The sequence below is a fragment of the Tenrec ecaudatus genome, chromosome 1 (genome assembly GCF_050624435.1).
Source record: "Tenrec ecaudatus isolate mTenEca1 chromosome 1, mTenEca1.hap1, whole genome shotgun sequence".
NCBI lineage: Eukaryota > Metazoa > Chordata > Mammalia > Afrosoricida > Tenrecidae > Tenrec > Tenrec ecaudatus.
In genome coordinates, this window is record NC_134530.1 from 98597252 (window position 1) to 98624992 (window position 27741).

Sequence of the window (27741 nt, forward strand, 5' to 3'; positions counted from 1 at the left end):
GGTCTCCTGCCCTGTGCCCGGGCGTGCGTGTGCGTTTGGTTCGCCTCTCCCGCGCCCACCTCTCTCTCTCCTAGTCCCTCTGTTTCCAACTCCCGGCGCCGAGCCTCGGAATTTTATCTGCCTTGTTCTTTCTCAGCTGCCCACCATGCAGAAAAAAGACGCCCCCCGCCCTGATTTCCTGCCCGGCTTTCCGCATTTCGCCACGGATGCCATCCACGCGGGCCAGGAGCCCGAGCAATGGACTTCTCGCGCCGTGGTGCCTCCCATCTCCCTGTCCACCACGTTCAAGCAGGACGCGCCCGGCCAGCACTCGGTGAGCTGGGGCTCCAGCTGGGAGGGCCTGGGGCGGAGCCGGGAAAGAACCCAAACCCGCGGTCATCGAGTCGATTCCGGCTCGTATCGAGAGATGCCTTATAGATTTAAAAGGCACACAGGCCATCTATACTATGGTTCATAAATTAGGAAGGCATCTTGAAAGGATATTTCTTTACCTGAAATACTCCTTGCAGTCACATTTTGTACCTGATCCAGTGATTTCATCTTTTGATGAACCAGACTGGAAGGTGCAGTTCGTACAAATTGTCAAATAGTTTGGAATGGGGTTCATGTAACTTTGACAAATTGAAAACCGAGGCCGACAACGTTCTAGAATTATCTTTAGCAGCGAAAATTACCAAGGCATATCCACATGAACAGAATCTAAGGATCTGGTAGTTAACCCGCATGTAATGAACAACAGCACTATTAGTTACTAATATTTACTGAGCATTTGCTAGATACATTCTTAAATGTATTCTATCCGGTGTATTACATGTATTATATAAATGGGAAGAACTACCCTACTCTGAACTAACACTCTTTTTTTTTCACAATCAGAAAGCTGAGATTTAAGATTGTAAATCGCTAGTCTAAAAGTCACAGATAGCAATGGTGACGCTGGGATTCAGTCCTTGCTCTAGATTCCCCCCCTCCCCCCCCCACTTAGCCACTAGGCTACCTCTGTGATTCTTGCAGTGATGCTAGCAATAATCTAGCCCATTGCATCATTTAAGCAAGGTGGCTTAGTGATTGATGAAGAATGTAAGTCATGTTGTCAGAGGACCTAGGCTTGAATCCTGACGCTGCCTCTTCTGGCAAGTCGCCCAATGTGGTCCTACGTAAATGGGGATCAGAGTAGCACCTTACAACGTGAGATTCATATATAGTTGCATGGTGCTTACATGCTCTGTGGTAGACAGTGTAGTATTAAACAACCTGAGCAGAGAGCTAGATGTTTTTTAAAAAATAACATTGATCCAGAGTCATACATATTTATGAGCTCTGTGGAGAGTTCCCAGTTGTTAATCACAGATGGTTGCTGCCATCCCCTCCCCCACAGTTTATGAATCTTGAAGTATTTAAACGTTGCTGTGATTCGCAAGGAGTCAGTCAAACTGTCTTAAGTACCGAGCTTGAGTATGGGTCACCAACCACTGTGGTGTGTTTATGTAAGTCTAGGAAAAGTCTTAAATTTAGCCTATGTTTTGTAAGGTATAGTGTGTATATATATATATTCAATAAGGTTTGAATTCTGCATTTTTTATTTAGCAAGGAGCATAAAAGAATCTCACTAGTGACCGCTGCAGTGTGAAATACAGAATTTTCCCCTTAACTTAAAATTTTTATTTATTTTTATCATAGTTAGGTGTTTGCTTGTGTTCCTGACCTCCCTTCTTATTGTATATTGCCTTCTTGTTCACCTGTTTTTATGTATCTATCTGCCCTCCAGTAAGTAATCACAGCTCTACGGGCATTCCTGTGGCTGGTTTAAGATTCTCCTAGTTACTGTATTTTGGAATCAAAGGGCATACACCTGTCTTCCAAGTATGCAGTTTTTTATCTGTGGTTGAGCTTATTCAGTGCTGTCAATCAGAATGCTGGAACTAAATGTAAAAGTTAACCATTTGCCCTGATATTAATCATTAACTGCGTTCACAATGCCACCAGCGCTGGTAAGACCTTTGAAAAAGTGGCCTCTAACGCTAACGGGGGTTTGAAAGGCTGAGTGGGACTCCTCAGATCTCTAGTTCATTTTGGAGAGCGATTGAATGGCCTTGAGAGGGCAGAGTCATCACTCTTCTCTCCAAGCACTCCTTTGTCGCCCCTTTGCAAAGGTAACCATCTGCCAGAAATATGCAAGTCCCTTTCTCTGAATGAATTTAGCTGCACGGAAGAGCCAAGAGGTGATGGTGGGGTGTGATGAGGATATCCTGGAATCCTGTAAATGTATTTGTTCAATTTGACAAGGAGCGTGGTAGTCCAGTGGGGAAAGAAGTTGGTTGCTGACTCAAAGGTCAGTGGTTCCAACTCACTGGCTTCTCTGTGGGAGAGAGATGTGTTCTCTGCTTCGGTAAAGATTTACAGTCTTTACAACCCTGTGAGGGGCAGTTCTGCTCTGCCCTGGAGGGTTACTATGAGTATTAAGCTTGGCAAAAAAAGGGAAGCCAACCAATTAACAGAACCTCTTGCTATTATAATTATTGCCAATGCTTTGCAGCATTTGAATTTGAAACAGGGATTGAGAACTATTGCTATGAGTTATGTGAAGCAGGTACCAAACATAGGCACACACGCACATACAAGTGGCTGAATTATGGTGACTGCACGTGGTTTCAACGGAGAATTGCACTCCATAGGATTCTCAGAAAGATGAGGCTCTCTGCTCCAGTAAGGAGTTAGACTTGGAAACCCACAGGGGCAGCTCTACTCTGTCCTATAGGGTTGCTCTCAATCAGAATTGACTTGATGGGAGTGAGGTGTTTTGTGTGTGTGTGTGTGTGTGTGTGTGTGAGAGAGAGAGAGAGAGAGAGAGAGAGAGAGAGAGAGAGAGAGAGAGAGAGAGAGAGAGAGAGAGGGAGATTTGGAAGCAGAAGGCCAGACCTTTCTTTGGGGCATAATGGAGTGGGTTAAGCTGCCACACCTCCAGTTAGTAGCCCAATGCTTAACTGTTTGTACCAAGAGACTCCTTTGTATGTAGACAGCCAAACAACCAAGCTCACTGCCATGGACTCAATTCTGATGCAGAGTGACATCATCGGACAGGGTAGACCTGTCCCGGAGGGTTTCCGAGACTCTAACGCTTTACAGGAGAGTGAGAAGCCACATCTTTTCTCCGAGGAGCATCCTGTGGTTTCAGCCTGCTGACGGTGTCATTAGCAGCCCATCATGTAGCCATTGTACTGCTAGGGCTCCTTTATATGTAGCAGGGGGAAATTAGAGCATTTTTAGTCAGGTTCAAGTCCTAGGTTTGCATTCTGGCCCTGATGCTCCTTCAGTTTCCTGAAAGCAGGGCATGATGATGAAATCAGTTGAGGCTAGGAGAGGACCATACATGTAAAAGGAGCATAGGACATACGTTTTTCAAGTAAGTACTACGTTCTCCTTACCAAGAATCACTCCCTATTTTTTGTGTAATTTTTATAGAGCTAAGATAGGAACTTCGAGCATTCGAGGAATGTTTGTTTTTTCCTGTTGTATAATAAACATAATCATTACCTATTTCTTAGGAAATGAAACACAGACTGGCTAGGTTTTGTGTTACTCATGCAGTAGCCCTCTTCCTCATGCCCCTAGATTAATGGGTAAAGGTGAGTCTGCAAAGTAACTCAAGCCATCATACAGACTATCATTTACCTAGTGGCTTCAACTTGCTAGGTGTCACACAAAGCACTTATTGTACATTATCCTTTATTTTCAGTGCACGCAGTCTGTGGTGTTATCACTCTCATTTTATAGATAATGAGGTTGGGTTTTGGAAATGTTGATTGATTAAGTCACAAAGCTATTGGCACACAGCTCTCCAGACCCAGAATTGTGATCTGGGTTGGTTGCCTTCCTAGGCTCCCCCGTCACGACATGGCTGCATGGCTCTCATCGCAGGACAGGCCTACGTAATAGACCGTCGTTATGTGGGGATGAGCCTGGGGGGGGCGGGGGGGGGAGAAGGTAGTGGGGGAGGTGCTGGCGTTGGACCGCTCATGTTACACTGCGAGCTCTTCGGATGACCTTGAGCTTCTCTTTCTTCAGGGATTTGAGTATAGCCGTTCTGGGAATCCCACCAGGAACTGCTTGGAGAAAGCAGTGGCTGCACTGGATGGGGCTAAGTACTGTAAGTATGGTGGGCTTCAAAGTGGGGGGTCTACACTCCGTTTCTGTCTGTTCAGAGACAGTCTTTGAGGCACAGAATGCGGAACTGGGAGAAAAGTAAGGTGATTGTTAAGGCCTTGGTGGCAACACTGTGACAGTGGAACGACTGCACTGGGTTTTCTTTGACATAACCTTTTTTTCCCCATCAGTTTTATTGGCACATAATTTGCATATCATACAGTTCAGTAGTTCAGACATATGAAGGAGAATTGTACAATCATTGCCATATCAATTTTAGAACATCCCCCTCTATCCCATGGTTAAATAGCCTTTAGAATCAAAATCAGTTCTAGTGTTTCCTCTCCCCTCCGTTGTTTGCTCTCTAAATCTCCTGTCACCCACCCCCCACCCTTACATTCCCCCATCAACCCTTTTATCAGTTATTATCACTGTGCAGCCACTCCTCTTGTGCTTCACAAACTGGGAAACCCAACAGAAACAATAAAAAATAAAATTGAAATAAGGTGGTAAGGATAAAATATTAATGATAAAAAGACAAAATTACAAATGAGTAAGAAAGAAAAGACTCCCATCAACATTAAAAAAGCCAGGGAAGAAATTTCTGTCATGGAACAAGTAAGAGATACTTGCACCCAGAAGAGAGTTAGGTCAGGTCCCTAGGGAGATCAAATCCTAAGGCCAAATATCAAATGTGATCCAGCATAATCAAGATTACAATGGCCTCCCTGATAGTAAGGATGGTAAAGACTTGCCAGTGGCTCTATCTGACTAGATACTTTACAGATGGGTTTTGGGTTCCCACTGTCCTTCATAGCTTTCTACAAATTGGGTGTTCATAATTTTTGCCCTGATAGTTTTCCCTTCCCCAGGTTTGAAGTTTGTAATTGTCATCTTTGGATCCTACAAGCTGGTGTGCTTCTTCTGTGTGGACTTAGATCACTCCTCGCTTAGTTGGATGCTTGTTTTGATACAAGCCTCTAAGACCCCAGACACTATGCGGATTGATAGCCGGGCACCATCTACTTTCTTCACCACACTTTGCTGTAACACCTTTTTGACCTAATCTTAATGGAAGCAAATCACCAAGCCAATCTTCTAGGATAATATTGAGTGATTTTGAAGAGTCAGCCTCTAGGTTAGCAGTTGAATGCAAACTGTTCGTACGAGTAGGGATCTTAAAATCAATGTTAGCTAGTTCAAAAAACTGGTTCATTTGCCCAAAGTCGCACAGAAGGAGTACTATGCATGTTGTAACTTTCAGGTAAAAACAAGTACGGACAGTACTGTTTAGAGTCCGTGTAAATACACTCTTCATCTGAAGCTGTAAGTATAACTAGATAAACATTAACTCAGTTTTATAATATGACCTATGAGAATAGAAACGTCCTTAGACTGGTCCGTACACTCTGGTGATTTGTGCCTGACAGTAGCACCAGGCTGCATTTTTAAATAGCCAGGTGCCCTTGGAAAATAGGAATGAACTACTTAAGTCTTTTAAAAAAATTTTTTATTTAAGATCACAGTGAAATCATCTTCATATATGTAAAGATTTACAAACCTATAAAATATAAAACAAATATTACCTAAATATCTCTCCATTTAAAAATATTATCGTAATGTATTTGTAATGAATATTTGCATAACCCATTAAGGTCCCGTTTAGTGATTACTGCACAGGCTGTTCAGTGCAGTAATCTGGTTCCACTTTTCATATTGTGTCAGTGATCTCATCCCTTCCACTGTGGATGTTTTGTTTACAGTAACCTGGTCTCCCTGCCCCCAGGCCCTTCATCTTTGCTTTAGAGTCAGTTTAAGCCACCTGTTTCATCGAGATGATTTTTCAGATGTACGCAGTACTTACTGAGATGGACTACTTCATTCACAGGGGAGCCTTCACTCAAGAGTGCTTCAGGCCGATAGTCCCATGCAGTCCCTTAGCCTCATTTGGTTCATTGAGTACAATTATTGTATCTGCTTTTAATGATTTTTATAAAAGATGCTAAATAAAGTCAATAGTGAATGGAAAAGAAGCATGTATGTATTTATTAATGTAAAATAAATTTATCCACCACATCTAGGATCATTTTTTGAGTTGTGTTAAAATGTTTTTTTGGTTACATATTTATATAATGAATGAATAAATCTTATCTTGGTTTCATTCCGTAAGCTTGAAATTCCTCAAGCGTTTGATATATTTATTTATTTATTTACCTACCTATGTATGTATGTATTTACTTATTTTTTGAGTTTGATATTTTTAAACTCTAGTTGGGAATAGTTCTTTTATACCAGTCTTCTATAAAGAATTGTTTCCTCATAGTGTTTCGGAGAAGTGTTTTAACAAAGTCAGAATTGATGTGGCAAAAAAGTATCTGTCCACATTTTTATTATTATTTTAATTTTAAAGAAAAAAAGTATCCACATTTTTATTATTATTGTTTTAATTTTAAAGACAGGCCACTTTTGAAAGGGAAGAAGAGATTCTGTAGTGGTATTCATCAAGTGACGTCTGGAAACTCAGCAATGATGAGTCTCAGAGAGCAGCAAGAGGATGGTCAACGCAAGCTTTCTTACCAATGCTGTTCTTATAGCCGCTGTCCAGCCCCCCCAGCTCACGGCAAAATGTGACCTGGTGTGATCCAAGGGGTTTTCATTAGCTGATTGTCAGAAATAGATCAGTCCATATCCGTCTGAAAGCTGAATTTGTTCCGAGTCACAGAAACATGCAAGCCTCCACTGACAGATGAGGGGAGACTGTGCATGGAGGACTTTGACTGGGCTTGAACTGGAGGGCTCTTCTGTGGAAAGCGAGAACTGGACCACTGACCCTCCAGTTGGTCTGACTTTTTGGGCTCATGTTAACTTGTTTTTAATTTTAGGTTTGGCCTTTGCTTCTGGCTTAGCTGCCACTGTGACTATCACTCATCTTTTAAAAGCAGGGGACCAAATTATTTGTATGGATGATGTATATGGAGGTAGGTAAATCTTCAATGGATACTTTTAAAGAAATTAAAGTGGGTTCTAGTTATAATGTTGCTACTATCATTGATTGTTTATTATCTCTTTAGAGGTGTGATGCTGGCTTAGAAGGTGCATTAATTCTTAGAATCCATGCTTACAATAAGAGTTCTTAACAAAAATTTCATTTAAAATGCTTCTGGAATGAGGCTATAGGGCACTTGATTAACCTTGAGACACATTCTTCTCTGGAAGAGGTAATGTTTAAAAGAGAATATTCCAGAGTAGTTTAAAATTTTTCCTTGCAAAAAGATGAAATATAAAGCAAGTGATTCTTTTTCTTTTTCCTGAGGAACAGCTGATGATTTTGAACTGCTAACCTTGTGATTGATAGTCCGATGTCTATCCCACTATGCCAGTAGGGCTCCTCACTCTTTGCTAAAACCAGAAAAACCAAGCTCACTGCCATCAAGTCAGTGCTGATACCTGGTCCCCTCGACCCCTTGTGATCACACAGGCTAGTTGCTTCTGGGCTAGATAGCCGCTTGTTTACCTTCAGGCCTTTAAGACCCCAGACGCTATATCTCTTGATAGCTGGGAACCATCAGCCTTCTTCACAGCGCTTACTGATGCACACGTTTGTCTTCAGTTATGTGGGGAAGGTGAGCACACAATGATGCTTTGTTCTTTGGTGTCTGCTACCTGATCCCTTCAACACCTCGCTATCACACAGGCTGGCGTGCTTCTTCTTTGTGAGCTTTGTTGCTTCTCAACTGGGTGGCTGCTTGCTTATCTTCATGCCTTTAAGACCCCAGGTGCTATATCTTTTGATAGCCGGACACCATCAGTTTTCTTCACCACATTTGCTTATGCACACATTTATCTTCAGTGATCATGTCGGGAAGGTAGGTATCATGGAATGTCTGTTTAGTTGAGCAAAGTGTTCTTATATTGAGGGAGTACGTGAGTGGAGGCCCAATGTCCATCGGATACCCTACTACTAAACCTATAAATATATGCACATAGATCTTTTTCCCCATTATCATATGTAAATATGTTTACATAAGTACATGCCTGTATTTAGACCTCTATAAATGCCCTTTGCCTCCTAGCTCTTTCCTCTATTTCCTTTTACTTTCCTCTTGTCCCACTGTCATGCTCAGCCTTCACTTGAGTTTTAGTAATTCCTCTCAGTTACATTGCCCTTGATCACTCCCCACCAGTCCTCCCACCCACTCCTTGCCACTGGTTTTGAATCACTAGTTGTTTCCTTGTCCCTGGGTTTGTTAACATCTCTTACCTTCCCCAACCTCCCATTCTCCCATGTCCCCCTGGAAACATCGGTCCCTTTGTTTTCTTTTCCATATTGTTTATCCAGCCTACCTTATCTAGATAGACCTGCAGAGATAATAATATGCACATAGAATAGCAGATGGCCTGGAAGCACCAAACAAAGTGACACAAAAACAAGGTGATGGCAGCAACACCGACAAACAAAAATGCCAATGACTTACGATCTCTAGAAGAAGGAAAAAAGGGGGAAAAAAAAGAAAAGAAAGAAAAGCCTATTAATAGTTCAAGGTCTGTTTGTTGACCTTTCGGAGTTTTTTCCAGTCTGATGGGGTGCCACGCTCTGGCCCCAAAGTCTGTTTTTGATATTCCCTTGGGACTTCCTTGCTCTGTCCCCCCTCCCACCCCCTGCTGTTCTATTGCATGACTTTAGTGTTTTGCCTCAGTGTGGTGAGGTCAGCTTGGCCACACATCCCTGAATGTGTATTTTGAGAAGCATTTTCTGCCCCATGTAGATGTTAATATGTTTTATTTGACTGTTGAACTTTGAGCTTAAAATTGAAATCTTTTTTCTTGGCTATGCGAGAAAGCCAAACAACTTCACTAAACTAAACTTGCCCTTAATTTTGTTTTAGTAGACAGAGACTACCTTAAATTTTTAAGATGTTTATATTTTTCAGGAACGAGCATTTCTTAATACTGTACGGTGTTCTGTAATTGATATGATTCTCTTCTGCCTTAGGTACCAACAGATACTTCAGGCAGGTGGCAGCTGATTTTGGATTGAAGATTTCTTTTGTCGATTGTTCCAAAATCAAATTGTTAGAGGAAGCAATTACACCAGAAACCAAGGTATTTGGTCAATCCTCTGGTTTGTCTATTTTTCCTGTTAGTTTTTATTATTCCTATTTGCTGAAGTGTATAATTCAAATCTAGATCATACATGTTATTGAAAGCCATTGGAATTGATCCTTAAGATTAAGATGGATTTGGTTTCTGCTAATTGTTGAGTAGTCGATTTCTGGAGTAGGATTTAAATCCTAATTCTGTATCCTACATGGAGTATTATCCTGAAGGACTGCTTAACTAAACTTGGAATTTCTTCATCTGCAAATAGGTATGACATGAGATAATGTGTATCAAATGCTTAGAACCCTACCTGCTGCTGCTACAGAATTTATAGACAGGGGACTATGTACTCTAGATTCAGGTACTGGGAGGAAACGATTAATTACGTGATTAGTGTTTCAGGGAGCATACCATTTAATGTTTGAATCATAGAGATTAAATGTTTTCAGAACATTTGTTGGCCGGGAGCATACAACTGTTATCTGCTTTGCCAAGTTAGTATTGGTGACCGGAAGTCCTCCCAGAGGTTGGGTTACAGAAAAGGAAGCTTGCAGAGCCCCAAAACCTATACATGGGGGGCATTTTAAGAGTTCTAAGGAATACTCCAGTAAAATACATTAGAGGGAGAGAAAGAGGTACAGACAAAACGCGGTCACCATCATTGTGCATGCCACCAGAAGGTGTTTTGTGTCTCAGTGAATGGCATATGTGAACATCTTTCTTGCGATCCCATTTAAATTCTGAATGCATACAAGAAGCACCAATGTCTTTTCTAGTGCAGCCTATTCCAACTTTTGGCTAATGATGAAAAGATTTGAACTGAAGATTTTGCTGTAATGGTTGCTAAAAATGAAGAATCTTTTGGAGCACAACGAGTTACTCTGAGTATTCAACCAGGGGGAGCTTTGAGTGATTCCGGTTTTCAGAGGAACTTGTCTATCTTGCCGGAGGGGAAAGACTGTAAAGTAGCTGATCTGAGCTGAAAGGAAGAAAGCAAATCTTAAGCCTTGGCAACAAAACATTGTACTATAGGTCTTTACTGCATTGAATTCTTACTCCTGGATTATCTGGCTCTTCAATTGAACTAGAATTTTTAAAACTTTGTGGAAAACTTTTGTTTTTATTGGCTATTTATTTATTTATGTACTATCATTGGGATTAATAAAGTGTCACCTGGGAATGGTTTTTACGGCTTCTTTAAGTCAAGATACTTTAGAATATGCATTACTACTTTAACTGTCTTTTCTACAGTGGAACTTTAGAGTAAGAACAAAATACTAAACCAGATCTCTTGCCCATTTATACAGCTAACAGGAAAGAAAAAATCCTTTAAAAACTAAGGTTGTAGATGATGCAATTCAATCTTAAACCTTGTTTAAGAAATAGTATTTTAAATTTTTTTCAGTATCTGTTGAGCTCCTACGGTGTGCTTACATTGTGCTAGGGGGCGTAGCTGGATAAGTATGATCCCTGTGGACATGTTTGTAGTTGTGTATGTCACTTCTGTTCCTTACTCTAAAATTTAAGGTCTTCCTTAAGCCACAGGTATGTTATTTTACAGTACCAAATGCATCAAAAGGTGCTCTGGTAGCATAGTGGGTTGGGCTGCTAACTTCAAGGTCAGCAGTTCAAAACCATCAGACACTCTATGGGGGAGCGATAAGGTTTTATTACTACCATAAAGAGCTACAATCTTGCACACCGTGGGGCAATTCCACCCTGTTCTACAGGGTCCCTGCGAGTCAGATTCCACTGGACGGAAGGGAGTGCCTTGTCTTTCTCCCACCACTGTGGCCAGGGCTCCTGGTAGGAAGTCACTGAGCTAGAGCCTTTCGGAAATCAGTGGAGGTGGGGGGGAGGGGGAAGAAATTTGTGGAAGTGGCAGGGATTAAGATTTAAATATCTCTGGTAAACAAGTGGCCATCTAGCTCAGAAGCAACAAAGCCCACATGGACGAAGCACACCAGTCTGTGTGATCATGAGGTGTCGAAGGGATAAGCTATCAGTCATCATCAGAACAAAAAATCTTATCATAGTGAATGAGCGGGAAGTTCGGAGTGGGGACCCAAAGCCCATCTGTAGGCAACTGGACATCCCCTTACAGAAGAGTCATGGGAAGGAGACGAGCCAGTCAGGGTGCAGTGTAGCAATGAGGAAACATACAACTTTCCTCTAGTTCCTAAATGCTTCCTCCCACGCCCCCCCCCCCACTATCATGATCCAAATTCTACCTTACAAATCTGGCTAGACCAGAGAATGTACACTGGTACAGATAGGAACTGGAACACAGGGGATCCAGGGTGGATGATCCCTTCAGGACCAGTGGTGAGAGTGGGGATACTGGGAGAGTAGAGGGAGGGTGGGGTGGAAAGGCGGAACCGATTACAAGGCCTACATATAACTTCCTCCCTGGGGGACGTACAACAGAAAAATGGGTGAAGGGAGATGTTGGACAGTGTAAGATATGACAAAATAATTATGAAGGGTTCATGAGGGAAGGGAAGCGGTGAGGGAGGGGAAAAATGAGCTGATGCCAGGGGCTTAAGTGGAGAGCAAATGTTTTGAGAATGATGAGGGCAATGAAGGTACAAATGTGCATTATACAATTGATGTTTGTGTGGATTGTGCTAAGTGCACCTAATAAAATGATTAAAAAAAAAAGATTTAAATATCTTCATGATCCATACTCTCATTTTTAAAATTTAGCTCCTAAATTGTTAAAACATTTGAGATATTTGCTTGGGAAGTGTATTTTTACAGACTGATATATACAGAATTATTTCTGTTTTTAGCTTGTTTGGCTTGAAACCCCCACCAACCCTAACTTGAAGATAATTGACATAGAAGCCTGTGCACAGACGATCCATAAACACGGAGACATTATTATGGTTGTGGATAACACTTTTATGTCAGCATATTTCCAAGTAAGTGAAAAAAAATGTTTTGGGCATAATTTGAGGGCTATCCAGATACCTCTAATTATGTTGAAAGCGTTTTCAAAATAGTGGAATCTACCTGTCATTGTTGGCAAGACATAGAATTAAATTTGGGTCTTTTCTATAATTAGTTAATACCTTTCAGCTACATGTTAATATTGATTTGATACTTTGGTGCTCTTTCAATGATAACGTTCAGATTCTCTCATGTGAGTGCCTCTGCCACCGCCTTTCACATAGGAGTGCTGTGCATGCCTATGCATTGCTTCAAACCATCTTACTGCTTTGAGTTACCATCACACACACTTAAGCTTATATAAAGTTTTTAACCTGGCTAAGCTTGCGACAAATAAAAGGAAATGGAAAGTTATGCAAACTGATTTCTCAGCATATGCCACACATTGTGCTCCTCTTGTTTTCTAGTTTCTTTCTCTGTAGTGCCTCGTAGACACCCTTTGCATGTTTACGTGCTTAATTCCTTGTAGCTGTATGCACAGTAAAGCCTGCGAGAGACCTCCAGAAAAGACGTATTTTCACTCCGTGATGGAAAAGTGATTAGACTGCACCCTATCAAAGGTAGAAAGCTTGGAAGACCCAGTAAAACAGGACAGTCGCCTTGAGTTCTAACTGGCCGATTTCACTGGACACATTTCTTCTGAGTCCCCTTCTATGTAACTACCCTGCCCCTCCCATACACCTGTCACTCACTCAATTCTCTTTCCCCTCTATTTTTCCTACTTCTTGTTTTTCTTCTTTTGGTAGATGCTTAATTGACCTGGTGTCTGTATATTCATGCACATTGTTCCTCCCTCTCTCTGCTAAATACAGTAACTATGCTTTCCTTAGAAGAACTCAATGTCTCCCAATTGTTTTCTTCCTACCTGCACCTTGTGATCAATCTTATTACACTTCCTGTAGTTCATTTTTGTTCTTCAGACTTATAGAGGCCCTACTAGCTCATCCTCTCCTGTTCCTCAGTTATAGAGATGCATGCACGTCCAGTTATCTACATCCCCCCCTTCTATGACTGGTCCTGAAGTTGCCCCTACCTGCTGCTTCTCTGTGACTGGCAGACTCCATGAGTAGTCACCTTCCACCATTTTATTCAGAAAGCACCACTGTGTTTTATTTTGCATTTCAGGAGCACAGTTCCATAGTATACTGTGTTCAGAAGGATCAAGAGCCATCTGTCTGTGGCTCATGATAAATATCAAAGGTGGCATAGCGGGTTACGAGTTGGACTGCTAAACACATGGTCAGCAGTTTGAAACCACCAGCTGCTCTGTGGGAGAAAGATGAGGCTTTCTGCTTCCATAAAGATTTACCTCCTTGGAGACCCTCAAGGGCAGTTCTACTTTGTGCTGCGGGGTGACTTTCAAGTAGTCCTTGACTTGATGGCAGTGAGTTTGGTTTGCATTGAGTTCTGATAGGTAGCACTCTCTGTTTCCTAGGGAATCTCCCCTGGCATCATATATTTGATCCAGGTGATTTTCACTTTTGGATTCATTGTTCCAACTCCACAACATATATGTACATGATTAGACTCATATATCAAAGGATCTCTTAAGCTGAGCCCCAGCGAGTTTGTGCATTCCAAAGATAACTAACATTTGTAGTGACACTTCAGACTTGGCTCGCTTTCTCCTGTTACTGTCACTGTTTTTCTACTTTTCTGAAGCCCGCCTCACAGTCCTTATGGCAGACTTGGGGATCTACCTCATTACGGTTCAGATTCGTTCCAGCTGAATTAATCAGAACCTTGCTCTGTTTGGGAGCCACTTGACTACCTTGTCTAATGGTTTCACACTCAAATATTCTCCTAAAAATGAAAAGATCTCCCTACACTGATAGCTTCCAAAGACTTCCAAAACATCACGTAGCCTGTGTTTTCAAAGACCTACACATACATACTCACTTCATTTAATTTTTTTTAATGTAAAAGGAAAGGGATTGATGATACAATATTTGGTGGGTAAGTTGGCTAATGTATGTAAACAAAAACTTGTAAGATGCAGAAAAATTGAGCGGGTAGACAACTCAAGTGAGTTTCCATATAAGTGACTTTTACACTTGACAAAAGGAGTGTAGTAGAAGAGGAATTAAGAGTCAAGATCTTGGCAAGCCAAGTGTGTCTAATATTGTAGGTTTAAATGCCTAAAATCTAAGGAAAATAATCTTATATTGTCAAAAGACTTGCTGGATGTTTATTTAAACTATTGCATGTGTTTAATGAACCAGGAAATGCCAGGGTATGTGTGGTAGGCACTAAATCAATAGGCTCTAAATAAACAGCTGCAAGAGGCTTGTTGACCTAGCCTGATCTGTTCTTTGCATACTGGTTAAATACTGAATCTAATAGTCCACATTTGTACTTGGTGAGAGGGAGAAAAGGGGAAGAGAATATGATAAAATTTGGAGTTTTTAAGGTGTATGTTTGAAAAGTGAGTTCTGATTGGAATGAGAATAGAATTTTAAATAGCAAGTAGGTGAGAAATGAAGTATATTTTCAAGTGTTTTTTCATTTAAAAAATCTTTTATCTCCTTTAGCGGCCTTTATCTTTTGGAGCTGATATTTGCATGTATTCAGCAACAAAATATATGAACGGTAAGATAGGCACAGCCTATATTGTGAATGTTTGTTCCCGTTGGTAAATGAAAAGAGAAAACAAACAAAAACAACCTTACTACCGTGAAGTAGATTATGACTTATGGCAAACCTATAGGAAAGACACAGTAGAACTGCTTCTGTGGGTTTCTGAGACTGTAACTCTCTTTTTAAAATTTTAATAAATCATTTTATTTGGGGGCTCTTTAGCACTTGTAACAATCCATATATCAATTGTCTCAAGCACATTTGTTCATATGTTGCCATCATTTCCAAAATGTTTTTTTTTTCTATTTGAGCTCTTGGTATCAGCCCCCTTTCCCCCACCTCCCTCTCCCACCCTTATGAACTCTGGATAATTTATAAATTATTTTTATTTTCATATTTTATGCCATTTGCTGTCTCCCTTCACCCACATTTCTGTTGTTTGCCCCCCTGGGAGGAGAGGACGATGTATGTTGATCATATCAATCGGTTTACCCCTTCTCCCCCTACCTTCCCACTACCTTCATGGTATTGCTACTCTCAGTATTGGCCCTGAGGGGTTTATCTGTTCTGGATTCTGTGTGTCCAGAGCTCTTATCTGTGCCAGTGTACATGCTCTGGTCTAGCCGGATTTGTAAGATAGAGCTGCGGTCATGATAGTGGAGGGAGGAAGCATTAAAGAACTAGAGGAATGTGTGTTAAGTCAGTGCTTGCTGACTCATCCCTTCCTTGTGACCCTTAAGTGAGGAAATGCGCAATTGTCTGCAGATGGGCTTTGGGTCTCTACTCCACTCCCCCTCGTTAGCATCATGGATATGATTGTTTGTTTGTTTGTTTTGGGTCTTCTCATGCCTGATACCTGATCCCATCAATACCTTATGATCACACGGATTGGTGTGCATCTTCCATGTGGGTTTTGTTGCTTCCCTGTGGCTGCTTGTTTAACTTCAAGACCCCAGACACTATATCTTGTCTTGGCTGGGCATCATTGAGACTGTAACTCTTTTTGGGAGTAGAAAGCCTCTCTTTTCCCCCTGGCTGGTGGTTGTAAGTTGCTGACTTTGCAGTTAGAGTCCAGCATGCTTGTTATCCAATACGCCACAGGGCTCATGAAAATGGCATGGGGTTTGATATTTTGAACTCTCCTCTGGAGTCTGGTGGCGTAGTAGATTAAGGAGCCAACCATAGATGGCATTTCAAACCTTACCAGTTAGTTGCTCTAGAGAAGAAAAGTGAGACAGTCTGCTCCTTTAAAAAGATTTAGTTTCAGAGCCCCGTCGGAGCAGTTCTGCTTGTCCTGCAGGACTGCTGTGAGCCCGACATTGAATCAGAATTGATTTAGTGACACGAGTATTCAGATGTTCTCTGTGCCGTGTGTGGAAACAAAAATACATCTGATTTCAAAATAAGATTTCATGTATTCTAGAGGAAACTGTTCTCACAGGAAGATCAAAATTTACTGTAAAACATTTTAAACAGGAGGATAGCTTTTAAAAAATCTTTGTTATTTTAGTTTAATGGTTCTGTGTTATTTTGTTAATATTGATTTCGATGTAATTTACTTTAGGACCTTTTCTTTGAGAGTTTTAAAAAGTGAAATTATAAAATGAAATATAAACTTAAATGATTAGTAATTTAGCTGGGTTTTTTTGCTTTGTTTTGTTTCAGGCCACAGTGATGTTGTAATGGGCTTAGTGTCTCTTAATTCAGAGATTCTCCATAAGAGGCTTCGTTTCTTGCAAAACTGTGAGTATAAAAAAAATCCAGGTTTTCTCTCTCAATGTCCATAAAAGTGTTTGTTCTTTGCATTCCTTTAAGTCTTTTTTTTTCCTGATTTCAAATTAGTTGGTTTATTTGAATGATTTTTGAATCAGATATGAAGGAAATAAATGTAGATAAAGCATGCAAACATTAAAAGACTCTGTGTGACCCAGCATATGACATGGAAGACACCAAAATGCGGGGTTTTAACTTTAACCAGACATCACAGACCACTACCAGAACATCACGTACGCTTATTTCAGATAGGACAGCAATGTTACAATTGACAAGGTTAATTCTTGACCGCCCCAAGTAAACGTAGCCATTTCAGTTTTTTTAAAGTTATTCCCTCCAGAAAACAGGGAGCTTTTCTTTTCCACCAGCACGCACCATGGTTTCCCAATAGTTCTGTGTCTCAGAGGAGTACATTGCTCTGGGAAAACTTCAGAACTTCTTTCCCCTAATGAAAATGAAGGGGAGCAAATTATTTTTTTGCATAGCTTTCTCTGCAGACTCTTTTAGAACCTAAATGTATATATACCATACAGTATCGCCCCCCCCCCACTCCAGTATGATTTTTACCTATTTGCCCACAGTTAAAGAGCTCTGTCCTGAAAAATGTGATGGGCAGGTCTGTGGGCTTAAAATTAACAGAATTCTCTTACCTCAAACAAGTTCTTTTTTCATACATCCAAATAAACAACATGAGACGTTATTTCAGTATTTACTGACTGACTCATGGCCCTCCTTTAAGTGTTATATAGTGATAGTATCTTAATATTTTGTGAAAAAAAATGAAAAATGGAAGAAAACTAGAATTTAGAAAAATTTTATAGTGGAGGCACAGTTTTACAGAAGGCTTTATGATATGAGGAGTTAGATTATGTTCAAATCCATGCTAATTTTGACTGCAATTTGGTCAAGCTCAAGCATATTTTTAGTTATAGACTGCATTTTTTTCCCTTTTAAAAAAAATGAACTATGGCTTTCATAATGAATGATGACCTTTCATTTATGGAAGCAAATAAAAATCACTGCCATTGAGTCCATTCTGACTCATTGACCTTCCAAGATGAGTGGAACTGCCCCTTTGGGCTTCCATGGCTGTAAATCTTTACAGAAGCCTAAAGTCTCGTATTTCTCCCACAAAGCTTCTGGTGGTTTTGAACTACTAACCATGTGGTTAGCAGCCCATCATTCTTATGCTGCTGATTTGATACGTAAACATTGATTTTTGTGGCTACCTTCTTGAGGTCACAATAATGAAAAAGAGGTCAGATTTACACACACACACACACACGCACGCACGCATGCACCACCTAAAACTAACCTAGCATGCGTTTTTTTTCAGCTCTTGGGGCCGTTCCATCTCCTCTGGATTGTTACCTTTGCAATCGAGGTCTGAAGACGCTACAAGTCCGAATGGATAAGCACTTTGAAAATGGAATGGCAGTCGCTCAATTTCTGGAATCTAATCCTTTGGTAGAAAAGGTTATTTATCCTGGTATGTTGGTGTGATTTCTAAACGGATACACATTAGACTACTTTAAGGGTTATTTGTTATAAGTATCCTTCTTATGTAGCATTTATTTGCACGGTGGGTTCCCCCCTGTAATTTCTTCCTGACTTGTTATTGAGCACTGCTGTGTGTCAGTATACGCCTTCCTTCCTGATCACTACAGTGGGGTTTCAAAGACAACATCATTGGGTGAAATGGAGGAGGGCTGCTTTAGACCACAATGTATTATATTTATAATATTTAGAAGTTATATAACAGCCAACCCCCTGGGGATCGTGGCCCAGCCGAATGGCCTTATAACTTGAGCCACCAGAGCCAGTGTGACGCCCCTGCCTCACCCCTTGGTGCTTGTTTCTATCCAAACCAGTCTGCTCATCGACGTTGTACTGTTGTAATTGCAAAGTGTGAGCTAAGGAGATAATCTTGAAGGAGCATGTGCATAGCATATAGCTCATTATGAAGTTTATTTGCAGTTTACTGAAGTGTGCTGTGGGTCGCCTGCCCTCCCCGCACTCCTTTAAATTACGTGTTTGATGCTCAAGTAAGACTTTTATTGTGTCTTGATTATAGGACTCCCTTCTCACCCGCAGCATGAGTTGGCCAAGCGTCAGTGCACAGGCTGCCCAGGCATGGTTACCTTCTATATTAAGGGTGATCTTCAGCATGCTGAGACTTTCCTCAAGAACTTAAAGGTAAACTTCCAAGATGGGTTTTTAAATCGTAGTGGTAAGACTGTCTTCAAGCCCAGACACACCTCTTGCTGCTGAGGCTCTGCGCTTACTGCGGGCCTGTTTCTTGGTAGAAGAGGAGCGTCGCCCGGGGCTGCTTGCCTGTGCGCTTTCAGGAAGCAGCGTGCTGGGTCTTTCGTCCACAGCCCTGATACACGTGTTCAAACCACCAGCCATTCAGCTAGCAACTGAACTCACCTCCTGGGACCTCCTAAGACTTGCTTATAGCAGTTAATTCTCCCTTCAGCCCTACCCGGACCGATGGTTTTGAATGTGCAGATCACACCAGCAAACCTTTGATCATGCAATTCTCCAAGTCAGAAAGTGTCGTGAAACACTGGTGGCACTGGGAGCAGTTCATTTCCTGAACTCATTACACACTGCAGTCTCTTTGAGAAACATGGCATATTGTAATGTATTCGTTTTCACATTTATTTAAAATGGAAATATTTTGTGAGACCTTTAAAGTACTATGAGAGCAGTGTACTGCCTAAACCTTTCTTCTAAAGTTTGTTGGGAGAACAAACAAAAACAAAAACCAAAGTTTGTTGGGACTTTGGCTTTCTAACCCTGTGCCTCCGCGGCTGTGTCTGGTTGGGGCTGCGAAGGCGAGCTTCTTGCCTAATTTGTACAAAGGCAGGAGGCTGTCAGAGGCCCTGGACAAGTCTTGTGTCACTGCACAAACTAGGTTTACCTTGACTCCTACAACAGTAGATTCTCAGATTTAAACTAGCTTTACCTGACTCCTATAAGAATAGATTCTCAGATTTAAATAGTACAGGTTTCATTCTGCGTGATGTCAATGGCTAATCCATGCAGCTTCGAACTGAAAGGCTGCCAGGTCGACTCTCTCCAGAGGCACCTTTGAAAGAAAGCCTGGCGATGTATTTCTAAGAAAAACAGCCACTGAAACCCCTGCTCAGCACTGGGTACTCGGTGGCACGTGGAGTCGTCACTCGGGGTCAGTCAGCACCTGGTAAGTGGCAATGAACAGAATAAATACGGCGCTCCTGGGACATTCAGTGCCACCCTGATGCCTCAAGTTCATCCGCTTGTAATATCAGAATGGCAGTAATGTAGACCCAATTTAAGGTGATTGTGAGAGACATTTTAAAAACATTTGTAAAATTTTATGGTACCATTGTGTAAGCGTTGGTGGTTTAAATCCACCAGCCTCTTCACAAGAGAAGATTAGTCTCAGAAACAGAACGGGAGGTTGCTAGAGTTGGAATCTACTTGATGACTGTAGGTTATAAAACACTAAAAGTCAAGAGATAGGTTTGTTTTTTCTACTCTGCTAAACGGTTAAATGAATGTATGAGGGGGTCTTAAAAAGTTTGTGTGAAATTCCATTATCTTTAAAATTGTTATTTTTTTCATTATATTTTAATTAAACTTTTTAAGTCCCGCATCATAATTTAAAAAACTGACATATTAACAAATAAGTAGGTATGATTTTGTAGATATTTATAGATTTTTATTTAAAAGGTAACCAGAGAACTAGATCTGAAATACAATATTCTAAGCTTTTAGAGTACATGTTGAATATTAAGAATAATCCCAGTCAGAGAGATACAGGAAATTAATTCTAATCAACTTTTAATATTTACAAAGTTTAAATAGAATATGTCTTCATTATGAAACTACTGTTAGGGATTTTATTCTCATTTGTGTTCTGGGTTTCATGCTTAGTTAACTGTTTGCTTATCACCCCCTGTTCTACTTTATTGAAAAGACTTGCTTTTGGATGCTATTGTTTTTGTTTTACTGGGAGATCTAAGTGATTGTTCCTTTGCTGTAGCTCTTCACTCTGGCTGAGAGTTTGGGAGGATACGAGAGTCTTGCTGAGCTTCCGTAAGTAAATTTCTGCCTCTCTGTGTTTTAACTTTGATATCAGTTTGTTTATTTTTTAATATTTAATTGTGGTTTAAATGTTGAATAATTGTTTACAGAGCATTTCCCATGCAACATTTTGTGTACAGTTTGTTTTCTGAGAGTAGTTTGAATTCCCGCTCTTACAACTCCTTCCCGGGGTCCCTACTTATTCTCCCTTCATTCCCGCCCCTCCCTGCCTTCAGGACGTTGTTGCAGGCAAAGGCTACCCTTTTGGTCTGATTGACGCAGGTTCTAAGGGTTGGGAAATGAATGTAATAGCAATTTGGTAGTTCGAGTTACTTAACTACAGCATGTTACTAATTAATCACAATGGACTCTAGCACAGCAGAACACACACCCACGCACGCAGTCACTCACTCCCTCCCAAGTCCATTGTCACGCAGTCAGGTCCAGCCCCTGACAAGCCCATATGTAACAGCAGAACTGCTCCATAAGCGTGTCTATGACTGTCGTCTTAACAGAAACAGATTTTAGACCTTTCTCCCATGGTACTTACTGCTTGGTGGATCCAAACCATCAACCTTTAGGTTATTGCTATTTGTTGTTCAGTGTGTCAATCCACCTCATAGCACAACAGACCCAAAACACTGCCCCATCCCACTTCTAGAGTACTCGGAACTCACTGCCATCGAGTCAATGCCGACTCAAAGTGACTCTCTAAGACAGTAGAACTGCTCCTGTGAGTTTCTGAGACTGTCACTCTTTACTGGAGTAGAAAGTCCCGTCGCTATTTCAAGGAGCAGGCTGGTGATTTCAAACTTTTGACTTCGCTGCTTGAAGCCCACCTCATAACCACAACGCCACCAGTTCTTCTAGTTGAGTGCAAATTGTGCCACCAAATCTTGGAGGGCTGCGTCCTTCTCAGTCTTCTTGTTCTGCCCTAAGGAGATTGTAGCAGTAATTGAAATTACTATGATCTGTGAGTTAGGGCTAAATGCTTTCCCTCACTCAGGTTACATATTTGAAAAGTCGGTTTCAAGGCTCCTTGTGAATTGGAGACGGTGTCTCTGATAAAACACTTCCACACCCTTGATTGTTAGAAGATTTTACTAGATACTGGGAATATATTTATTTGTTTGCTTTCTATCTAAGGTAAGTCACAGCTCCAAGAAAATCCAAAATCCTTCTTGGTATTATAGACTACTGTCTGACCTAATCAATGAATCTATCCTTATCGAAACACCAAAGGATATTTGAATAGAAAGAAGCCTAAGCTTACCTAGTTCTTTACTGTTTTATGGTCAAAGACACACAATCTGGAAAGGTTGGCTGATGGTACTCAACTAGTACCCAGGAATACGTCAAGAAAAAATAACCCAGGAATCGAGATGTTAGCCTGTTTGCTTTAAGGCTTTGTTTCAGAAGCAGTGGTAAGAGGCAAAAGGGGCTGGCATCTGGATTTGAGACCTGGTTCCACCAGTTCCTTAACCTGTGAACCTCATACTGTTCACTCATACAATGACGTCAATAATGCAATGAATGATTTTCACTTGCTGCCCATCCCATCAAGTGCCTCTGAACTATATCTTTCCTGCATTGCACGAAGGGACTTCCAAAAGTTCATGGAAAAATTGAATGAAAATGTAACGGAATTTTCCCGTGACTCTTTGAAGCCCCCTGGAATGCTCCTATGACCCTACATTATAATTGTTGCAGGGTGAAATCAATAACATTACCTAATAGTTTTCACCTCTACTTAAGCTTTGATTCTCAGTTATGGAGTAACTATGTTCTAGAACATTGTGCTGAAGGTTACCAGATTTTGGCACATTTCCTGCAATCACCTGAGAGCTCATGAGGACAGTCAGACCATCTTATTAAAGCCTACAAAAATATGCTGGCCAGAGAATGAATCAAAAGTATTCACATTATGCACAAGGTTTTCTATCAAGCCTTCCTAGCAGACTCCTGCTAGGAACTCTGGGCGCACAAGAGGGCATACTTGGCATATAAAATTGGTTTCTTTTTCCTAGCAGTAAAATGTGTAAGTGCTTTGCGGTTCTCTTCTTTAAAGTAGGCCTCTTCTGATTTATTGAGGGAATTGCTTAAACATGCTTGGCACAGGCGCTTGAGCTTAGGCTATTACAACGGTGCCAGTGGGCACATGCATTCAGGGCAGGGCAGGGCTGTTCTAGGACCCGCCATTCTGGGTTTCCTAACTGCTGTAGCCAGTGCAGCATTGGAGTCCAGGAAGAAGCAAGTGAAGCCATTGTGGAGTAAGGTAATCTCTCAGCCTGACACCACATACTAATTTTGTGACCTTCAAAATACTAGTTATTTTCTCTAAGACCAGGTTTCCTTATGGGAAAATATGGATCCTATTGTATCTAGCTCACTGGGTTGTTGTGAGAACATGGAGGGATGAGGGGAGGGGCGGGTGTCAGGGGAAATACTGAAACTGATGCCTTGTTTTCTGCTAAACACTTAATGAGTGCTAACACCCATAAAGAATTATTTTTAGTATGCATTTACTACATTCCAGGTACTTATAAGTGCTTACGCATGCTCCTTAATGTCTGTGACAAGCTTTTGAAACAGGCGCCAATGAGCCAGTTCTTGTATATTTAAAAAAATAAATGACTGCACATGGATCAGCTCGTAGAATTAGCTGCCTCACAGTAAGCGTGCAGTACTAAGACACTTTGGACTCGTGGTGATCCATGGGGTGTGTCAGCGAAGAGCTGTGCTCCATAGGGTTTTCAGTGGCTGATTTTTGAGAAAGTGGATCATCAGTCCTTTCTTCCACGGTACTTTTGCATAGATTTAAACCAGCAGTTCTCAACCTGTGGGTCCCGACCTTTCTGTTAGCAGTAAAATATGTTACATGTTAGCACTACCCAGGGACACCATGCATACAATAAGGGGTAAAAAGAAACCAACCAAAACCCCGAAAAACAACCCGCTGTCATTGAGTCAATCCTGACTCACAGCCACCCCATAGGACAGAGTAGAACCACCCCTGTGGGTTCCCAAGGTTGTACATGTTTTGGGGAGCAGAATGTCTCATCTTTCTTCTGCAGAGCAGCTGATGGGTTGGAACTGCTGACCGTGTAGCTAGCAGACCAGCGTTTAATCCACTATGTCCCCAGGGTGCCTACAATGGGGAATAGCTATTACTTCAATTAAACGACAAGTAGACTCTGAAGGCAGGTAACTTTTTTTTTAATCATTTTATTAGGGACTCATAAAACTCTTATCACAATCCATATAGACATCAGTTGTATAAAGCACATTTGTACCTTCATTGCCCTCATCATTCTCAAAACATTTGCTCTCCACTTAAGCCCCTGGCATCAGGTGTTCGTTTTCCCCCCTCCCACTCTGCTCTCCCCTCCCTCACGAACCCTTGATAATTTATAAATTATTATTTTGTCATATCTTTCCTTGTCCGAAATCACCCTTCACCCACTTTTCTGTTGCCTGTCCCCCAGGGAGGAGGTCACATGTAGATCCGCCTGATCGGTTCCCCCCTTTCTAACCCACTCACACCACTGGTCCTGAAGGGATCATCTGCTCTGGATGTGTTTCCAGTTCCTATCTGTACCAGTGTACTTCCTCTGATTTAGCCATATTTATAAGGTAGAGTATCACCACTCACACCACTGGTCCTGAAGGGATCATCCGCCTTGAATTCCCTGTGTTTCCAGTTCCTATCTGTACCAGTGTACATGCTCTGCTCTAGCCAGACTTGCAAGGTAGGATTCGGATCATGATAGTGGGGTGGGGGTGGGGAGGGTGGGTATGGGTGGGAGAGGAAGCATGTAGGAACTAGAGGAAAGTTGTATGTTTCGTCCTTGCTGCAATGCACCCTGACTGACTCATCTCCACAAACCCTTCTGTAAGGGGATGTTCAGTGGCCTACAAATGGGCTTTGAGTCTCCACTCTGCGCTCCCTCCCCCCATTCACTATGGTAAGATTTTTTTGTTTTGATGATGATTGATACTTGATCCCTTCGACACCTCCTGATCGCACAGGCTGGTGTGCTTCTTCCAAATGGACTTTGTTGCTTCTAAGCTAGATGGCCTTAAAGCCTTTAAGAACCCAGATGCTATATATTTTGATAGCTGGGCACCATCAGCTTCCTTCACCACATTTGCTTATGCACCCATTTGTCCTCAGCGATCATATCATGGAGCTGTGCACCCAGTGATAAGATTTTTTGTTCTTTGATGCCTGATAACTGATCCCTTCGGAACCTCGTGATCACACAGGCTGGTGTGTTCTTCCATGTGGGCTTTGTTGTTTCTGAGCTAGATGGCCTCTTGTTTATCTTCAAGCTTTTAAGACCCCAGATGCTATATCTTTTGATAGCTGGGCACCATCAGCTTTCTTTACCACATTTGCTTATTCACCCGCTTTGTTTTCAGCAGTTGTTAGGTAACTTTTATAAGTCCTCATAACCAGTGTGTGGAGGGGTTGGGATTCATCCCCATGTCCACTGGCTACTGAAGATTAAATTCTTATTTTTATATGTACACCTTCTTTAAAATATGAAAACTTCATTGTAATACAAGAAAGTATCCATTTGCTGCAACCCTAGCTGAGTGTTTCTTTGCATGGGTCTAAGTGAGAGGAGGCGGCTACTCCAGCCGAGATTGTGCTGGTGGTGTGCAGGGCAGCGGTGGGTGTTGGCAGCAGTACACCTGGTACGGTGTAGAGAGGATATGGATGGGCCTCTCCTCCTCGGTGATACCTCTGTTCTAGAACTTTCTCTGAGATTTGCCAGCTCTGATTTCTCATACTTATTTAGCATTTGTTGTCAGCTGTTCTGTTTTGTCAGTTGTCATTTAGCTCCTGTTTCATAATTTATAGTAAAGGACATTGTCTCATTCTTTTTTTTCCTACTTCTTGTACTGGTGCTGTCGCTGCTGAATTGTTAGTTTAGAAAATTAACCATCTTGGGTGGTCTTTATCTGATCTGTCTCAGAAAATTCAGCTCTGGACAATTCTCTTGATGCAGAGAGAATTAATTCTGGCAGGCTCATAGTCCAAAAGGGCTCTTGTGAGTCAGAGCTTTGGGTAATTTGTTTCGCAGATTGGCCAGGGGTTATGAGACTTCATGCCAAAGCCTCTCAGGCGGTGTGAAAGTCCACATGTGTCAGGGGAAGCCAGCCCCTAACACATCATTACGGGTCCGGTAGGCACAATTGTACAGCGATAATAAGTAAAGATCATAGTAAAGTTATAGAGAGCATGAGAGATAGAAGTGAAGTATTGAAATAAATGGAGTCAGACACGATTCATGGTAGCATGCTCACCTTAGCCCTGCCTGATGGTCCACGTGGAGGGAGAGAGAGAGATATTTAATGTTAGCCCAGGCTTTTTATCTTCTCTGGGGACATGCAAGCCCCCTAATTACAGGTGAGGACATACGTCACTGGAAGGGGCTGTGCCATAGGTTATACAGTAACGAGAGGGGGTGGGCTAGGGACATACGCGTGATAGGAAGAGGAGGCATTGGGGTTATACATGTGACAAGATGGGAAGATCCTAGGTTTAGGATGGCAGCTTAACTTTGACCTATTCTCTAGATCTCCATAGGAACCATTATCAGTAGGGTGTAAACCCCACCTACAGGAACCAGACAACTGCAGGCTTCCATTGAACTTAACAGCAGGGAGTGGGGCCCACTGCAGTCTGGCAACTGATCACCCTCTGGGAGGATGCCTGTGAGCATCTGACCTCCCCCACACACATGCAGGTGGCTTTGCCTTTCCCACCGTGGGGAACTTGAGTGGCACCCTCCACATCTGGCTAGACTTTGTCTCACCCACTGATGAACGTTTCTGATTTTCACTTAGAATCACGATTAGGCAAGACATTTCCCCCTCATTTCTGCTCTGGAAAAGCAGTGAAATCTTTGATATTTAGAGTAATTACAATGCGTGAGATACGTGTGGTTTCATCGACTGAATACCCCTAGTTTGTTGCTGTTGGTTGAATCTGACTCATGGGGACTCTGGAGGACAGAGCAGAGCAGCTCAATCGTGTTTCCAAGCCAGTCTCTTTACAAAATGAGACTGCCTCATGTTTCTCCCATAGTGCAGCTCAAACCAGCTAACTTCTAATTAGGAATCCAACCCCGAACCAGTGTCCCATTAGAATTCATGTGCAGACCCAATATTGTGATCTAAAAGATGCTCTTCCTTCCAGGGCAATCATGACTCATGCATCTGTGCCAAAGAGTGACAGGAATGCCCTCGGAATCAGTGACACATTGATTCGGCTCTCGGTGGGCCTAGAGGATAAAAAAGACCTTCTGGAGGATGTAGCTCAAGCGCTGAAGGCAGCAGTAAGTGTCACTGTTATTTGTGTGTGCGTTTTAATTTTGAGAGTGAGGATCACTTTATTCCTGATGCATGAGTGGATGAGTGAAACTCGCTAACAGTCCTGGTTCACATCTAAAAGGCTGGTAGCATTCAGAGAAGACTTCTTGCAGGAGATAATAACATACTTGCAGTTTTAATAACCTCCTTTTCTTGTTCATGTTAATACAGCACCCGAGTCGCAACTAGCTTTCCAGAACTGCTGCTGGAAGCTGCTTCTTGAGAAAATCCTATTTTCTGAAAAATCAATGGAGCATTAAGGAATCTTCACAGAATTTTCAAGTGAAAGTTTTAACCACCTCATTATCTTTCAAAACTGTGACTTCCCAGGGATCATTTCTGTTAAAAATGGTTTCTTATTCCTCTTACTGTACTTGACAGGTCAGTACTGTTAGTATTCTGACTTTGTTGGATGTGAGATTTATGCTGCTTTGGGGAGGGGCTGGGGGAATCATGGTCTTTTTCTCACAGTGTATGATTTATTTCGATCATGTTTACCATGTAATGGTAGTTCATTTGTGATGTTTTCTGAACAATGTAAATTATTAAATGAGTGTCCTAATCCAAGTGTGATTTATGCATATTCTTGGGATAGTGATGGTCTGTACTTCATTGCCGTAAGGCAAAAAGTCAAATACTCGAAAAGTCTTCTACTATAAAATCTACTGGGTTAAGTTTGTATTTAATATATTTTTGAAAAAATAAATCTAATTATTAGATCTATTCTATTGTAATAGTCAT

The 27741-nt window shown here is 41.6% G+C and overlaps 1 protein-coding gene across 1 annotated transcript; it reads left to right on the forward strand.

The window, feature by feature from the left end:
• CTH (cystathionine gamma-lyase) lies at positions 1-27690 on the forward strand. The gene is made up of 12 exons (XM_075557318.1): positions 1-313; positions 4066-4147; positions 7026-7121; positions 9137-9246; positions 12036-12167; positions 14727-14784; positions 16438-16515; positions 17882-18034; positions 18620-18741; positions 20579-20631; positions 26828-26966; positions 27172-27690. The coding sequence occupies exons 1-12, from the start codon at positions 146-148 to the stop codon at positions 27187-27189; spliced, it is 1209 nt and encodes a 402-aa protein (XP_075413433.1). The 5' UTR covers positions 1-145; the 3' UTR covers positions 27190-27690.
• Positions 27691-27741: the final 51 nt, after the last annotated feature.